Source organism: Penicillium canescens (assembly GCF_028828765.1).
Source record: "Penicillium canescens strain IBT 15451 chromosome Unknown utg000006l_segment0_segment0, whole genome shotgun sequence".
Lineage (NCBI taxonomy): Eukaryota > Fungi > Ascomycota > Eurotiomycetes > Eurotiales > Aspergillaceae > Penicillium > Penicillium canescens.
Genome location: NW_026703968.1, coordinates 3100761 through 3119816, shown reverse-complemented (window position 1 = coordinate 3119816; position 19056 = coordinate 3100761). Strand labels below are relative to the sequence as shown.

The following is a 19056-nucleotide window of genomic DNA, read 5'->3' as shown; positions in this document are numbered from 1 at the left end:
TGGAAAATTTCTGGTTGACAGAAACGCTGGACTGTACCTGCGGTTGGCCGGAGGATCCTTTGGTCTCGCTCGAATCAATCCTGTTCATCCTTGGCCCCGCGCCGCTGAACGTTGTTTCTTCCCTGTCTACTCGCAGCCAGCTAATGTTGCTTTTACCAGAATATCTACTCCCTTACCGCACAGATATTGACATACTGTCAAGCTCAGGATGAGGATTGTCCTTCTTCGGGAGGGCATAAACAAAAGCCCAGAGCTTATTGGAAAGTTTCCATAGGAAACCGAGCCTAGGACAACCATATGAAATGTGCAACCAGGCCCACGAGGTAGGTTCGCGTGATCGCCACCCCCTCGCAAGATTGCAACGCTACTATCACATTGATGAGACTCTGGATACAAATAGCGCCCGACGGACCAATCAAACACAATGCGCGAATTTAGACAGACGCAGGTACGGTTCTGCGATGCAGATCCCAGCGACGACCCACGGGACACTAGTTCAAGGAGGTTCTATTTATGGCCCGGAGAAGAAGTGAAGGATTTGCAAAGGTCCAGACCGATCCACAAGCCCAAACTTGACGGCCGTCAGTGTCCGATCGAAAAGGACTCTGTTGCTTAGGAGGTACGGCCGAGGTACGGTCCAGGCAGGTGAGGTATTTGGAATACCACGCGGAATTCTGGCAACAGAATGGTAGGCTAAATCCTGATCCGTGGTTATGCTTTCCTGGTTCCTGTCACAGGAGAATAATTCTCCTGTCAAGTGGCAAGTTGCTCCTTGTCTATCAGGTCTGTCGAACGTTCTAGAAGCTATGTCTTCTGTCCTGCATAGAGCTTTCCCGTAGAGATTGTACTCTCTGAACCCGACACAACCCCCTCAATCGTCAGTCCCATATCCCTAGCGGATAGCTTGTGGAAACTTATCCGATCATGGACAGATCTCATGAGCTTATGTAAAAATATCTCCGGTTTTTGCACTAAAACCGAGGAACCGATTGGCTGCCGGAAATGGGTTGAGGTTGTGGGCCGGCGGCCCCTAAACTTTATCTCAATTACCCTCCACATCTTGATCACGACTGTAGCGAGAGAGAATCTTTCTAGTACACTGCTGGTCTGTTCCAATACCCCATACATGAACAGGTCGAAACTCTCGTAATTCTGCCCCAATTCTCTGGGCTTCTCTTTTGGGCTGTAGGGCTTAATCACGAGCAACCTAGAAAGCAAGTGGGGCAGAAGCCCGGGCCTGAATCCTTCATGACGACCGCATTCTCTCACCGAGCAGGCGATTCCATGGGTCGTCCAAACTAAGCAGTCGAATGATTTGCGGTTCCGCTAATGATCGTCAGCTGCGCTCGTGATTCCACGGTCTTGTCAAACTAATTTCCTCCTGACTTGGGTGTAGGTCAAAACAAATCGTACGCTTCACCCCAAAATTACCCTGCTTTCGACCATCGATCCTATCAAATCCAAGCAGACGTATTACCTTGAGCCGACAATAATGCCGTATTTCCATTTTCCCAGAGCCCCCTTGCTACCATGTCCTGTCTCCCTACGGGACCACTCATAGTATCGTGAATCCTTATACGCTGTCCGCAGTACTTACCGGGCCACATAACACTCCGATGAAATCCTCCTGGTTTTGCATGGCAAGAATGGAAATGTGCAGGTGGGCCCGTTCCAAGGGCACCACCGTCGTGCTCGATTCCTTAACTTTGACTTTGGGACATCCTCTATATTGTTGTCATTCCTAAGAAGGGCGATTGCTACTTCCTCTACGGAATAAATGGAACGATATACAACTACGCTTATACTCCTCATGCTGAGGCTTCATTGCTGATCACAGCCTTTGATGTAGTAACATTTACTTGGACAAGTGTATAGGGGTAGTTAGCCACTGTTCCTTGGACATAGCTATGTAGCGATCCAGCCGATGAATGCTAAAGTGCACGCTCTGTTCGCCGGTATCTCAGCTTCCTAGCAGCACAGACACGATGCACATAGTCCCACCTCCAGGATGACGACCGTGTTTTTTTAGGCCGGCACGGAAGCGGTGCTGGCGTCAAGCGGTCTGTGACAAAGGGTCAGCATGTAGTATGAGACGACTAAGGGTTTCGTACCTGAAATTAAGTTCGTTTGAGTTGGCTTTTTGCTGTCATCAGGCTGGTTAGGGTCGGCCGCTAGAATCGTTTGGAACCATTTGTCGATGTTCCTTTGGGCAGGGGTCTTGACTGAAAGACTCGACTGTAAAGCGCTATCGACCACCGAGCGTCGTACGGGAACGGCTCGCCTTGGTTTGCCTGGCTTTTGGGAAGCTTTGGCGCCAGTGCTACTCTGCTTCCGCAGAATATGGTACTTTTTCCCTCGTAAAGATTCAACGCTTCGATGCACCTGGTATTCTTCATAATATGCGTCGGAGAGAGCTTTCCACGACAGCTCCGGATGGGCATCCAACCATGAAGAAGGCTTTTCTCCTCCCATTCTGGCCAGCCGCATGCGTTACGTGGGGACATGGTTATGCTTGGGTAGTTGGCAGAAGTGGTCAGAACAGGTGAAGAAAACTGCAGAAAGTGAACTTTTAGATGTAGGTTGTTGAGTTTAAAAGATTGAAGTGTGGCAGATAAAACCGACTTTTATGTGTTTATGAGACCCAAACGAGCCCTCATTTTTGATGCAACGCACATCGTTGAGAATCAACAACGTTGAACGCGGCCACAAGAGTCCGTTCTTGTTGACAATTTTCCGTTGTTTCACCCATTGTTGAATTCTATTGTCTGGTCCGCCTCTTAGTGAGTCATTGTTAAAAAATGTGCAGATTCAGAAATAGATATCTACGGGTAGAAAGTAGGAATGAAAAATGCGGGCACTTGCGATCCCCTCCTCAATTGCGAGCAAGCAAACAGTCAATCCTGATCCCGCGATACAACATGCTATAAAACCCGAGTGCCTCCTCCTATCACAGAAAACCAGAACTAGGACCACTCCTCACCCCAGCGTAACTCAGACCCAAGTATGGGCGGAATTCGGAAAGTCTCGCACACTCCTCGACGACACAACTTTCGAAGCCGATTGCAACGTGCATTGTCCTTGTCGTCTTCTGAGTCTGAGGATACTGGTAGTCCATCCAGATCCGCTACAGGCGATACCACGGAGGAGGATTCATCCTTTCAGGAGGAACATGACTTTGTCGACCAGGACAATAGCACCTCGGCCGATGAGAGTGAGCAAGAAGTTGTACGACAGCGAAAGACTGTGTTTGGACACCAAAGGGACTTGGAACTACGCGGGCAGACTCAGCTTTCCGGAGATGGCAATTCGGTTGTTCTGGAATGCCTGACGGAGTAAGTAAAATCCCATCAAGCACATAATCATGATTGGCCTGCTAACAACATCTAGACTAGATAACCGGATGCGGTCAGTTGTGTCCATTTTGAGTGACAACGCAAAGCGCTAACCGTTTCCGCAGATCTATTGAACGCTTATCGCAGGACCAGGCCACCTGGAATGAAACCATTCGTAACGATCTGGCCGACATTTTTGGTCAGTTGGCAATCGTCGAAAGTGAGATCCTAAAGGGGACACGGCAAGGTTCAAACAAAGCTACAGAGGGCCAGAAGATCCGCCGATCCCTGCGTCGGCAGCAGTGATGCGACTGGAGGTTTACTTGGATGCCGAACCATGTATATCAGACCAAGATCAGTCTGTATTGGTCTTGAGGTATGATCACCAGCTCAATTAACAGAATATGAACACGCTCATCATTGACGCCGGATTGGACGGTCACTGGATAAGTCTCAATTGACTCAGTGCCAAGCTAATGCCATGGCGAGCGATGGACCGTTTGTCGTTGCATGGGGTCTTCGTATTTTACCTATGCTTCCCTTAGCTGTGCAGACGAAAACTATGACTGGTATATGAACTGTGCCGAGAGGGCTCTCCTGAACCGACGGGCTATAGTCACGAGCCACTATATGTTGCCGAGTAGAATAAGTATTTGATTAGTTCCATTATTGCAGATGATTTGTATTGCCTGGCTCACTATGCTTGTACTTGGTCTGTATAAGTGACGAAATTCCCAAGAAGGCTAATCCTACAGTAGTGCTCTAGAATCATACGCCATATAGCAAGGTGCGATCCTTAGCAATTGATACTCGCGCAGTAGTGCCACATCTATCGACTTGCGATATCCCACTCAACGAGCAATTGCTATTTGTGATCGGGCTGGACCAGGATACTACGGCAAGCTTTGGCTGAACGCCGAGAAGAACTAATGGCTATAATGCGCAAGAGAAGCGCGGATTTCTCCATGAAACCCATAGCACAGATATAAGTAATATTCGGATAGGACCGTTGGAAATGCGTTTACTTTACGGCAAGGGAGCCCAGTGTGTAACAAATCCACAGGCCCGCGTGGCAGGGCCTTTTCTCTCATCCAGAGCGTATCCGGGCGTCTCGGCCTGGAGCGGTGTATGCCAAATACTCTACGGCTGTCTCGCCAGAAGTAAGAGTCCAATCTACGCTTATATTTTGTCGGGACATATACTCCCGTCAGAATAAGCAAAGACAGGTTGTACGTAATCTTGCTAAGCAACGGCTCCCGCCGTATGGATTCAGGGGTATTGGGCCTTGACCTAGAAGGAACATCTATCTATCTATCTATCTATCTATTTTTTACATGAATCAAATTGACCTTTGCTTTGGAAGCATAACCACTGTCCACTTAACTGTGTACACAGTACCTAGCTGGTGATACCAACAATTTATTTATGGTATAATAAATCGACCGTGGAGGTTGTGGCGGACTCTGCCGCTAACCTGCACCGAATACTGCCTCGAGCCGCCCGTGCTCGGATCTATTAGACAAAAGCACATAGCCATCCCCTTCAGGGCAATTAACAGAATTGACAATACACACAGTTTGGCACGGTACATGTATAGTAAGAATGTGGCGAAATGCTTCTTCATGAACTATCTGCGTCTCGGCTACATTAAAAAGCCAGTCGTCTACAGGAAAGACATGATTCGTAAGAGTTTTGGTCCTTTCCATACATAGAAGCTAGCTCACTCCATCAGTAGGACCTTGCCCAATCAACACACCCCAATTGTGAGATGAAGGGCTCATCTCAGTTGGTGGTAGGTAGTTCATGTTGAGTACCAAGCGGGACATTGTCATTGTTCGATTGGGAGATGCTGGGGAGCATATCGTGGCCAAGCGTACCCGCGCCGCCCTGATCAGGCCATTCTGCCTGGATCATTCCGGAGCCTGGCAAATAGGATGCAAGTCGTCTGTTCTGGAGGGCGTCGATCGCGCGCCAGAATCGAGTGGTCGCGGTAACCAGCTCCGCGTGTGCCTGATCCAACACCAGCTGTATATCATTCCACGGGACCTGATCTTGCAGAGCGGTGTTCGTGGATTCCACTTGCTGCTGCAATTGGCAAATCTCACGCTGGAGCTTCTGTTGCTCGGCTAATGCAGTATCCCTTGCCATGACAGCGATTTGCAACTCCGAACTCTTTTGCGCTTTCTCGGCTTTGAGCTGGTCCAGCAACTGAGAAAGATCGTGGTTCTCTCCATCTCTCTCCTCAAGCACCTCTTGAAACTCCTCCTCAATATTGCTCATAACCCGGAGACACTTTCTATGCGTCGCTTTGTCGTTTCTGCTTTTGGGCTTCTTCGTAATGGAGGATTTCTAGCATGGTCAGTAAAAAGTACATTGAAATAAAGGGATGCCACCGGGGCTGTTCTGGCCATAGTGTAGTACGATCCAAAAAGGTGGCGTACCGAATCTCTGTGTGATTTCGTGTCTGGTTTGCGTGGCTTTCGTCTATCTTTGGTCTCAGAACCAGTAGAACAAACGGAATAGAATGACGGTGCGGCACGCCGCCGTACGCCGTCAGACCTGAGGTCTGCGTCATCCTGAGGATGCTTGGGATTCTTTGCCATGTTCGAACTTTTGTTTTTCCTCAATCAACAGTGAATCAACCAGGCACAGAAGGGATGAGAACAGTATCAGCAGTGACCTGCCGAGAATCGAGCATTATATAGAAATAGGGAGAGGCCTAAGCATAAGATCGGAAAGAGAGCAGGGCTCCTGCCAAGCAAGTGCGTCGGGACGAGAATCACGAACTCAAAAGATTGAGGACTACTTTATATGCCGGACTCCGTGAAGCGTTAGCGCGAACGCACTAAACATCTGCCCTTCGATTTTACTATCGGGGATGCGAGCAATTAGCCCGCACAAAGATGCATGGGGATGCACAGTATCTTTTCACAGCATGAACAGGCCAGCCTCATATTATTACAAGTAATATCACGCATGAATTACGATGTTCTTTAGTGAATAAATTCAGTTCAAACAACAGGCTCAGCAGGAACCAAGAGTACGATCGAGCCCCGACAACGCTTAAGCGATGTGTCGTCCAAATAGTGTGATCACTAGACCGCTTTCCATGGTGTAATGAGCGACTCGGAACGTCGCTGCGAAGTCTGTCATTGAAGCCCAAAGGAATTGCTACAATTGATACATCTCAGGTCCGTGCTTTTTGGAATAGGACTCGGAATCAGGACGAAATAGAAGTTCTTTATCCGGTATAGGCCGAGTCCTAATACGTATGTGTATTTTGAAATGCTATTATAACCATAATTGCTCAGTTTGCGTGCCTCGCGTCCCACTTTACTGTTATGCTTCATTTGAAGTACGTGCGTCCATGAAAGGGATCCAGCCCGTCAAGTGCGGAAGTGACAGTCAATTTCAGCTGTTGGTTGAAGAGTTTAGACCTACCGCTTTCAAGTTGCGACGCAGCAGATCCTCCCTCTAAAAGGTTTATTTGCAGGAACTCTTAGTGTTGGTATCACCAGCTAGGTACTGTGTACACAGTTAAGTGGACAGTGGTTATGCTTCCAAAGCAAAAGTCAATTTGGTTCATGTAAAATAGATGATTCTTCTAGGTCAAGGCCCAGTAGCCCTGAATCCATAACGTGAAGTCCGGTTGCGCGAGCGACCCCACCAAAAATACACTTCAATAATGATGCATCTTCTTTGACCACAAAAACAATGCCCCCCCAACGCTCTGATAAGAAAAAAAGTTAATAGAGCAGGAGGGTCGCCTTTCATTAGCTATACAAGCTATTAAAAATGGCAAGTATCCCTCTGCTGCCGCTGCTGCGCGATCTTTTGAGATACCTGTCTCAACTTTGAAGGCCCGGATCAATGGGCGCGAATCTGCTACTGAAAAGCGACACAATCGCTTCATTTTTACCGAAATTGAGGAGGGATCGATTGAAAAATGGCTACTGGATATGGATTCCAGAGGGGCAGCTCTTACTTTGCCTATGTTGCGAGATATGGCCAATCTTCTACTGTATGCCCGAAAAACTACACCCTCTACTGTGGGTAATCATTGGCCTGCTGAATTTATCAAACGACGCCCAAATCTCTCTACTCGTCTCTCTCGCAAATACGATTATCAGAGAGCTCTTTCAGAAGACCCTCGAATTATTGAACCATGGTTTGATTTGGTTCAAAGGACGATTGAAAAGTGGGGTATCGCTTCAGACGATATCTTCAACTTTGATGAGTCTGGTTTTGCCATGGGTATTGGTGCAACACAAAAGATTATCACTTCAGCAGAATACCATGGAAAAAGAGCTCTTTTACAAGCCGGAAATCGTGAGTGGGTGACTTCGATTGAGTGTATTAGAGCTTCTGGAAGTGTTCTCCCGCCGCTCTTTGTCTTCAAAGGAAAACAGTTCCCAGAGCATTTACGACCCTATCTCCTTTCAAATCAAAAAGGAGCTCGTCTAACCATGAGCTTAAATGGTTGGACTACCAATACAATTGGTTTATGGTGGTTAAAATATCATTTTATCCCAAATATTGGGACAAGAGTGGGAAAATACTGCTTACTGGTCCTTGATGGTCATGGGAGTCATTTAACCCCTGAATTTGACCAAGTCTGTGAAGAAAACCAAATCATCGCAATCTGTATGCCTCCGCATGCTTCTCATCTTTTACAGCCTTTGGACGTGGGTTGTTTCTCGGTTTTGAAGAGGCTTTACGGAGGGGCGGTCTCAACTTTGATGCGAAACGGAGTTAACTCCATTGACAAGGAAGATTTCCTTGAACTGATCGCAGATGCGAGAATGGGTGCTTTTAAGACTTCCACTATAAAGAATAGCTTTTTGGCTACTGGATTAGCACGATTCGATGCTAATAAGGTCATGGAAAAGCTAAATGTGCACCTGGATTCCCTCCCTCCTCTGGAGATCCTTTCTCAGCGACCAGTCTCTTCCGGTAGCGATAGTGATCCAGATACCCTTTGGACCCTTTCAAAGTTTACAAAATCGCAATCTCGGATCAAAAAAAGTCTACAATCTTCTTCTTCAATCCTTTCTTCACCAACAAAAAGGGAGATCAATAAGACTTACGAGATGACTATAAAAGTGGTCCACCACCACATTTTTCTCCAGAATCGCTGTACTCAATTGGAGGCTACCAACAAGAAACAGACCAAGAAGCGAGGGACCAAACACAAGTTTAGTACCCAGAAAGGCATCTTTGGGGGTCTAGAGGGTGGTGAGGATGATGTGGTTGTTGGGGATGAAGATAGAAGCAAAGATATATCTTTACCAGAGGTGCCTGCAAAACCGGTTACGGAACCTACTCTACCTTCTATGCCCTTGGTTCGGCGGCAGGTGACATGTTCTGGCTGTGGAATAAAAGGTCATACATATTCTAAATGCCCTACACGTGTTCAATAGCCAAACTTATGTTTTTTGGTGGTTTTAATAGTGGTTAAAAATTGAAGGTTTTTCAAGGTTTGGTGGGGTCGCTCGCGCAACCGGGTCGCCCGCGCAATCGGACTTCACGTTACGGCGGGAGCCGTTGCTTAGCAAGATTACGTACAACCTGTCTTTGCTTATTCTGACGGGAGTATATGTCCCGACAGTTAGTCCATCTTCAAACTTCAATTTATGCTACCTATGCTACTTGCTAAGCTAGATCCGTCTTCAATTTGATACCCGAAATATCCTCCAAATATCCCCGCATACATTCATCTTCTTGACATATGTATCGTTGGATCCTCCATCAATATCCCTCTTCCTCCAGCAAGTCAATCTATCCCATTCCAACGCGTGTTCCAACTTCTCAAATCACATTAGATCACGTCACTGGTCCATTCATTCCACTGGCGATATGTCTCACCAACAATCCAAAAACCAAAAACCAGAATGAATATATCCAATCCACCAAAGAGATTAGACAATATACTCATCCCACTTCCCCTCATACTACCACCATACACCCCTATACCCCCTAAATATAAAACATAGTCTCGGCAATATTAGGATGGATAACAACATCAACCATCCTAGACAAATCCGCCGTCCCCTCCGTCACACCACTAATACTCCCACCCGAAGCATCAACAGGCAAGGGGTCAAAAAGATCAGAAAGAAAACACCTGGCCCTTGCACAGACCAAATCCGCATAATAAGCCGGCGGACAAACACTAACAGCCTTCGTGGCCCGCCCAAACATATAACACATCTTATGCGTCAACTCTTGCAAAACGTCCGCCGCACCTTGTCCCCCCGACTTCGCTGGGTGACGCGGGTAGAAGATCTCATCCCAGACGGTGAAATAGTGCGCTGGACGGGCAGTTCCCTGCAGTGCGGCATGGGCTTGTAGGTAGAAGTCCCAGTCGCGCGCTTCGGAGACGCCGCGGTCGACGACTGTTCCCGGGATTGGATTTTCGCGGTTGGAGTCTTGGTCGGTTGTTGGGTAGAAGCGGGTGTTGTGGCGTTTGCCGACGATGACGATTGAAAGGCGTGGGAGGCCCTTTGCTGTCAGCGTTGCTGGGTATGTCTTTTTGCAGGCGGCTTGGAGGAGGGGAAGTTCCTCCTCGATGACTTTGTTGTATTGGCCTTCTGAGACGCCGTCGCGATAGATGATGATGTTCTCGGGCAGGGCCTTTTTATTGCATTTAGCCCAATGTTGAAGGCGGGAGATAAGGAGGGTTTCGAGATCGGCGACCATTTCCTGGCGCGCCCCTTGGACGCGGATTTCCGCGGGCCACTGCGCCAGGGTTGAGTCGATGGAGGCGACGATACCCGCCACGCTGGGAGCTGTGCTGGCCGAGCCTGGGGATGGGTGGGTGACATCTATGCCGACTAGCATTGTTTTTCCTTCGGATATGATGCCGAGGTCGGCGGTGCCGAGGCTTTGGTTTGCACCGCCGAGTTTGAGGTTGATTTTCAGGCCCACATTCGCGTTGTACTGGTCGTTGAAGCCGCGAAGCTTTTCAGCCAATACGTTCACGTTGCGGATGCCGCAGCGGACGTCACAGACCTGCTTAACGCAGTTGTAGATGCCTGTGTCCTTTGCGTAGAATATGCCTAGGATGAAGATTGGGTCAAACTGCTTTTGCAGGTCGAGGATGGCGTTTTCGATGTCGGCTGCGTCGTTGCGTCCTGTTAGGACTACGCTCTTGCCGCCTTTGTGGCCGTCGACTGCCATGCCCATGTCTTTGAGGGTCTTGCGGAAGCCCTGGAGAGACGAGTCGAGCCCATCGGGGCCGTTAAAGATGGGACGGGCGTTTTGGTGGTCGACGTAGAGGAAGACCCAGGACTTTATTGGCTTAGCTTGGGAGAACTGGATTTGTTTCATGTTCCAGCTGCCAGCCATAGTTCGGATTTCCTTGGTTCGCTTGCCGTTCTTGTAGAAGACGCTTGGTGCTGGGAGGACGCGACCAGGAACGGTGATGAGCTCTGTGGAGGAGCTGACACCGAAGGCAGACTGCAGTTAGGTTAATAACTTTGATCAGATATCTAGAGTGAGAGTGCTGACCAGAGTGGAGTTCAAAGGCTCCAGTCCTAGGGCACCAACACCCTTAGTAACGATGGAGTGCGCGTTCTGGCCTGGCTTACGACCCATCACGGCGAAGCGGAGCATCTGGGCAGTCTGGTCACCGGACAGCTTCGACTTGGCTGGCTGACCAGGCTCGACCTCGCAGACCTCAACAGGAAGATAGACAGGCTTCTCGCGAGATCCGACATTGACCACTGGCAAACCTAGGTTCAAAGAGAGGTTGTACTCTAAGAATGAAGTCAGTATTAAAAAAGAGAAAGGTAATTGATAACTGAAGGTTTACTAACCCTTTTTGAAGAAGGCTTCAACGGTGATCCAGCGTCCAGGCTCCGCAGGACCGGCCTTGGGTGCTTTTTTCCCTTTGGGCTTTGGCGCACCGCTAGGCGGGCCAGGCTTAGGGCCAGCTTCGGCAAGGAAGAATTCCACCTCAGCAGGACCTGCACCATGGCGAGCAACCTTGGGTGCGTTGGGCGATTTACCACCGTCACCGCGGTTGGCAAGTCCATATATAGGCTTAATGCGAGGACGGGACTCACCGCGGCTGTTCTTACGGGCGATGTGCGTGATACGGACGCGGACGCTCTTGAGGAACTTCTCTAGAAGATATGTGTTCCGGCCGCCGTAGCTTTGGATCATATTGGCCAGGGGTCCTTCATCGTAGCAGGCGAGGTACTTGACCTGCACGTTCAAGAGGACGCGAGCTGTGGCGGCACGCACACTGACGAAGAATCCACGGAGAACTGACAGGCCGCCGCCGAGGTTGTATGACTCCTTGATACCTTCGCGATGACTATAGTGTCTATTAGCTCCGACAGAGACGACACTGTCGTCGGTCTTAGGGTGGTGTCCCAAGATTATGTTCAGAGCAGTGAGGATATCAGACTTAGAGTCCAAGATCGCACTGGCATTGGCGGAAGTCAAGTAGTTCAGCAAGTCAGCCGGGTTGACCTCACCAGTGTGCTGCACCGTGACCTTGTGCACACGGGGAGCTTCTGGGTAATCATCCAGCAGATTCTCCTTATATCGCACATCGAAGGAACCCTCCGTCAGCTTGACACAAGACACAAGCGTAGAGCGGAAGTCCGACGCAATGCTGCTTTTCTGCTGGGCGAAGTGCTCTTCCAACAGCAGAGACACGGCCTGCCGGGCCTTTTTGCCCACTGGTGCAGTTCGGCCCGCAGCGTCGGCCGCGATCGTAATATGATAGCGGAACAGCTGCTTGTTAGGCAGGGTCAAGGGCAGGTAGTTGGCATATAAAGTCACCGGCCTGCCGACAGTGCCGTAACCAGGACGTTCGGGATATTTAGCTTGTCTGGGAGCCTTTGCACCGTTGATAGCGAGGGCTTTGGCGATATCATGCTCGGTCTTGGTAACCACGGTGCTAGGTTGTGGAATAGGCTCGCCTTGTCTGATGGATAGTTAGATCATCGAAAATTTATATAGTGAAGAGCTGACCTGAAAATGGGAGGGCCGTAGTTCATAACTCCACCGCGTCCTCCACGGCCGCGTCCACTGAAATCCCCGCGTCCACGTCCACCACCATCTCCTCTGCCGCGACCACGGAAGTCACCACGGCCACGAAAGTCACTACGACCTCTGTCACCACCGCGGCCTCGAAAGTCCCCGCGGAAACCCCCACGATCCCCATCTCCTCTGCCAGCTGGGCGGAAGGGTAAGTCACCGCGACCGCGACCGCGACCACCATCGGAGGCACGACCACGATCCCCCCGACCGCGATCACCACGTCCACGTCCTCTAGGGTTGTCACCCATGACTAAATACTCTAACAATAGATGGGATGGCTCATAAAAGGGAGGCGGGGAGGGGAGCAAAGGGAAAGGAATGGGCTTATGTGTCAACAAAAGAGGATCGAAATGTTACTACTCGGGCCCTTCCAATGCTTAGCTAAGCTAGTCGCCCCAGACACCTTCGGTGTTGGGGCTCCGGTTTTAGACCATACTTTCGGGCCCGCCCCCAGTGAGCTCGCACTGGGCAGCAGCCCTCGCCAGGTTGTTGGGACAATGGATTCATACCTTCTCGTGGTGTCCGGTGTTAATCCCCGTTGGGGAGACCAAAGTGAATCCGTCGTGGTTGTGCGGTCCGGCCCGGCGCGGTTGGCGCGGGGCACGACCGCACAACCACACCAAAATCAGGGGATAACGGCATACGAAAACCATCCGACTTCTTCTTACCCGACTCGCACTCGGGCTCGATACTGGTCTTGCATTACCAGTGGAAGTGGTGTCGCCTAAGGAGAAGACAGGACACCCCTGAGCTTGCATACGGTCTGGGATCGCATCGTACAAGATGTGGCGAGGTGGTAGTGAACCGGTGACACAGGCAGTCAAGCTGATATCGGACAGACCTCGTTCAAGGCCTAGAGGCCTCGTTAAGACTCGAACTCGTTAAGGCTCGGAGACACCGCTCGCTGGAGACCTCGTTAAGGCTCAGCCACGGGCAAGCTTCAGGGCGATTGCTCTTCGGGACACGGGCACCACCGAGACACGGGCATCCTCTTAGGAGACAGACGGGAAATCTGAAAAATGTTGGTATTTGACTGGTGGCAGTCGGCGGAACTCGTTAAGGCTTTGCCACGGGCAACCCGTCGATCCTGTTCAGACATCGGGGACCAAGCTTGGTTAGTGGAGAGCAACCAACATATACTGCCGGATGGAGCGTATGGAGGACTTTCTGCAAGACACGGTCGGCCTGGCGGAGGGAGACCTCCTCAGGTAACGCGAAACGAGAGTGAAAGCTCTCGCGGGGCGTGGTGTACAATGGCAGCCACTGCGGCAGGGTCGGGGCCTGCCAAGAGACTGTCTGTATAGCTCGAGAGGACGGATGCGCGTGTCGGTGTACAAAAAGCCGGGAGTCAACTACCCCACTCGCACTGGGGGCCTGAGATCGACCTTGGTCGGTTGAAGCGGTGTCGTCCTAGTTGGCTTGCCCGTGATGTATGCTTAAGGAGCAAACTGAGAGACACCCAGGGTGAGAGGTGTGGTGAACCTCAAAAGACCAGAAGCCTCATATATCGGGTGAAAAACTGGGGTAGTGGTCTATGCAAGTAGACCTGTCGAAGCTACTTAATGTCTTTTGGGAAGACATACCCCGGATCGAAGCCTGGGCTCAGAGAACTGGGTCCTGCTTCGCGGCGGAAAAGACCGAACTTATTCACATTACCCGAAAGAGAAAAGAACAGAGTCAGGGCCAGCTTATCATGAATGACAACGTCATCAAGCCATCTACGACCGCCAAACTCTTGGGGGTAATCTTCGATCATGAGCTTCGGTGGAAGGAACACGTACAGCAAGCCGTCAAACGAGCCACCAAGGTCAATATCGCGCTTGGAGGATTGCGACAACTCCGGCCAGAGCAAATGCGACAGCTCTACGAAGCGTGTGTCACACCAGTTGTCGACTACGCCTCGACTGTCTGGCATGATCCACTTCGAGACAAGACCCATCTACGACACCTCCGTACCGTGCAACGAGCGGCTCTCATCCGCGTCCTATCTGCCTTCCGAACGGTGGCAACAACCACACTTGACGTAGAAGCACATGTACTGCCAACTCACCTTCGTCTGCGCTACCGGGCACAAAACACCATCACCAAGCTGCATACCCTACCCCAAACACATCCTATATGGAGCGCCCTACGTCGGGCCCAGAGAAGGCGCAACAATCGTGGATCGTTCGCTCGGTTCCCGCTATCAGAAGCCTTGAAAACCATGAACCTGGAGAGACTACAGGAAATCGAAATGATTGACCCAACCCCGCTGCCACCATGGCGAAAAGAAGCCTTCTCGGAAATCGAGATTGAATCAGACCGGGAGGTCGCGATAGAAAGGGCTGGGGCAGCGCGAGCAGCCACAGACATCGTGGTATACTCGGACGCTTCAGGACGACATGGCCATTTGGGCGCCGCAGCGGCCGTGCTGAATGACTCGCTAGAAACAACCGACAGCATACAAGTTCAGGTTGGACCCATGGATCGATGGTCCGTCCACGCTGCCGAGCTGATTGGGATCCTGTATGCCATCAACGTCATCAACAAGGTCGCCCTCCGACACTGGAGAACATCCCATACGCGGGTGAGATCTGCCACTATCCTCAGTGACAGCAAGTCGGCCCTGCAAGCAGTCCAGAATCCCGGGAACAAGTCGGGACAACAGATCATCCATGCCATTCTGCAAGCAGCCAGGAACACCAAGACCCACGGCACATCGATTCGACTACAGTGGATACCCGGACATTGCGAAATGCCCGGGCACGACACTGCCGATTTACTGGCCAAAGAGGCAGCCATACCGGGAAAAACACACCCGTTCTGCTTTTTGCTATCACGCGAGAGAGCACACATTAGGCAAGGGATCCACGCCCAATGGAAGAAAGAATGGAACGAGTCGAGCACCGGCGCCCATCTGCGTCAGGTCGACAACACACTGCCGGCCAAGTACACCAGACAGCTCTACGGCTCTCTGCCTAGAAATCGAGCGTACTTATTGACGCAGTTGCGAACCGGACACTGCTGGTTGTCAACATACGCAAAGGCCTTCCGATTCCGAGACGACAATCTGTGCGTCTGTGGCGAACGGGAAAGCGTTCACCACGTGTTGTTAGATTGCCCACGATTGAGAGGACTGAGGAGGGAGCTGCGAACCAAGGTTGGTGACGCGTTCAACAGCATATCAACACTGTTGGGTGGACCAGGAGAAGAAGGAAGAGGTAAGATTGATAGTGCTTCACGGACCAAGACAGTGGAGGCTGTCTTGGACTTCGCTGAAGCATCGCAACGGTTTCAAAGCCGCGCGCCATGAGGGCTGCATAAACACAACGACGGCACAGAGGCCACGGCAGGCCTCGGCGAGGCTCTAAGTTCGCTTAGGAAGTGGTACACGATACATGTACGGATAGAGATATATATAGTAGTGGTAGGCTGCATATCGTTTCGACAGTTGATTTCCCAACTAGACTAAAATACGAATCCGCACTCAGCCTAGTGGGTTATGGTTTAGAATCCAACTCTCCCCGTAAACCATAAACACTTGGCTGGGGGCCGCGTGCGAAGCTCTGCTGCCTGGCTGTGCGACCAATCATAGGCCGTCTTCTGGTGGCTCTGGGTGCTCAAGAACGCAAACTGTGAGGATCGAACCGGCGCGCTCAAAGGTCATGCAATCCGGGCTCATAACCAGTTGATTTCCCAACTAGACTAAAATACGAATCCGCACTCAGCCTAGTGGGTTATGGTTTAGAATCCAACTTCGACGAGGGGTCAGCGTAAATGAATCCATCCATCCATCCATCCATACTGTATACTGCCCACATTGTCACTGCATCCGTATTTTTGTCTATAATATATTGAATTAATAGAAGTCACCTAGAACAGGCCGGACTATCCGCTGACACACTCCGCAAAGGCTATAATATGCCTTCTTAATGTGAACAATGAACAAGACATAAGCTGGCACGTGCTCATCCTCTTCATTGTGACACTGTTGGTTATTTTCCACGTTTAAAAGACATAGGACAAATATGAACATGCAATGCATCACTCTTCTCTTGCGTTGTCCAAGAATCCTGGTAGATTGAGTCTGCAAGGGTGGTTCCAGTCATCGAGTACGCGAGTCAGTCGACCCCGAGATGATTCCAGTGCCTGCTCGAAAAAGCGCAGCCGAGACAGCTGCTTGTCGTGGCGCAGCTGAAGTCCGTCCCTTTCTTGAGTCAGGTGTGTGCTAGCTTCCTTCAAGATTTGATTGCTTTGGTCTAGGTTCTGGCCATCGATGTGTTTGGTCACGCACGACTCCCATAGGCGTCGATACAGTCCGACAATTCGACCTGCTGGAAAGGCGGACTTGGGATCGTCGCGTTCGAGATCTGCTAGCGCCTTCAAAATAGGTTGAAAGGGCTCAGTCGCCAAGGCATGTCTTGTTTCTGCTTCCTGTTCCGTTGTAGAGGGCTGTAATGGTCAGTAAGAGCATTCGAAGCTGAGCCGCTTTACTTACCAGTGGAGGGATATAACCAGAAGCTTCCTACAAATTGTCTTTTTCACAAACGATTGGCAACGCACTGGGCTGTTGTTCTCCTTCTTTTTCCTGGTCTGGCGTGCTGCTAGGGGCATCCATCTTGATTGTAGTAAAATTCGAGTATCTGAGCAGTAGCATGTCCATCAATTGTTGGAGGATTTTATAGACTAGCAGACATAGGTGGCTTGGCACTCAGTCTCATTTTTACCATGAGAGTCAATCAGCGTAATCAGATTTTCAATCTCAGCCTCTCTTAGCAGTCTGTTTAATGATGTTGAAACTTGGGATGTCTAATGGTAGGAGATGAATGGAGCATGCGAAACAGTCTATTCCAGAGAGGTGTTTAAGTCTGATCTTCCATAGTATGAAAGATCTGCTATATATACGGTCGCACTAGTACTGAACTGGGAGGTGTCAATGTTGACCTAAAGAGATGTGAGGCATCTGAATTGATGCATCAGAATGATGCCTTAAATGCAAGGCATCATATGATGGATCTTGCATCCATCTCAACAAATGATGGTGCTGGTGATCGATTTCGTAGTGTTGATGATTGGTGAATGTGCCTCATATTAGTGGCCTACTGTTGATGAACGATCCAGGAAATATACTATTCAATCACAAGGCATTTTCCACATTCGGTTGAGAGCTCAGAAAACCCAAAAGTAAATAGAACCCTAGAGGACCGAAAAAGAAAATCAAAAAAACAAGGTATCTATTTCAACCATGATCACAAGTTCAAAAGTTGACTCCCGTCAACAAGGACGGTCAAGCTCTAACGGGTTGACGGGTCAACCCCGCCCGCGCGACTGCGGCCTGACGCTTTCCGCAGCCTAGACGAACAGAACCACACACAGCTCAGACGATCAAGACTCGAGCGAGGCCGGAAAATTTCCATCTTCCTTAGATGAAAAGAATGTGAGCGCTCTTGGTAAAATAAAGAATGCATTCCTCAGCATTGAGATCGTAAATTCAACAGTGAGCCAACGTTTCTTAACCGACTCACTTTGACTCATTCTCTCCTTGACTCTAGCATGTTTTCTCGGTGAGCATCTAAAATCACACCAAGAAATTCGCTGCAAATAGTTGCGGTATATGTTACAACAGACCTCTCATTTAGGATAGGCATTGTGTCCTTCAACGTTGCTCCCTAATAGAGCGTGTACGCGACAGGAGCCGAGAAGCGTATAAATACGCCTCTCCCCTCAGCGATTCGTTCCACAATACTGTCACTTGCCATGCAAAGTTGAGCAGACCCTCGGCTTGAGGCACCTGATGAGTTCTTCCCTCGACCCTACTGGAATTTCCACTGTACTGACATCTATGGATACATCGTGGGCCGACAAGCTAGAAAGTGATTGTGAGAGATGTGATTCCCACCAGGTCCACTATGTCGCCAATCCCAGCCGATCAAAAGAAAAGAGATTGGGGCCAGCTGGTCAAAGTATGTATGTGAACATCTGTCCACCATAGCAGCGGACTAACTGTCCCCTCCCCGAATATCCCTGATGCAAAAAAAGAGCGGTTTCATACAGGTATGGAAACTAAGTCTCAGAACGACACTGTCCAAATTCAGCTGACTCCAAAGACAATGCGAAACAAAAACACGTGCATTCCGTCCAATATACACCAGCGCAAAAATCTCGGAGCCCTTCTCCGTGTCTTCTTCTCTAGTATTGACCTTCAGAACTTGTAAGTCATGGAATACCTCGCCGATCGACAAGCTAATGATGGACAGGAAACCGTTGACAGCGCACCAAAGTGAGTCCGAACCAGCACTCCGTCAGTGCTCCGCTCATGGCTTACACGCCATTGCTTCTCAGGCCCTGTCACCTCAAGCCATGCAACATGTCCTATTTGAAATACTGCAAATTAAGGGCGCGGGCCAACAACAGAACGTATAGGCTCCAAGACGTTCGTTGTCCACGATGAGGTGAGTGGAATATCGCGCCTCCTGCTGCGCCAGTTTTGATTTTGCGCCAAGTCCGTGCCCCAGACACGAACCCCACTGACATCTTCATGCTGTTGTAGGAGCAGCCCATCACCAACCTCGAAAACTGCTGTGGCGAGTAACCTATTCCCGCCGAGTCAGATAAGACCAAGGGGCCGACGCGCTCCATCGCGTCTTGCGCCCTCCACCTCACCGCCTTCACATCCTCAACAACAGAATGC

At 50.1% G+C, this 19056-nt stretch overlaps 1 protein-coding gene across 1 annotated transcript; it reads right to left on the bottom strand.

The window, feature by feature from the left end:
- Positions 1-9308: 9308 nt before the first annotated feature.
- Positions 9309-12634, bottom strand: N7446_010063 (argonaute family protein; the record flags this gene model as incomplete). Its single annotated transcript, XM_058518808.1, has 4 exons — positions 9309-10790; positions 10842-11089; positions 11150-12270; positions 12318-12634. 4 exons carry the CDS (start codon positions 12632-12634, stop codon positions 9309-9311), a joined length of 3168 nt encoding a protein of 1055 aa, XP_058369596.1.
- Positions 12635-19056: the final 6422 nt, after the last annotated feature.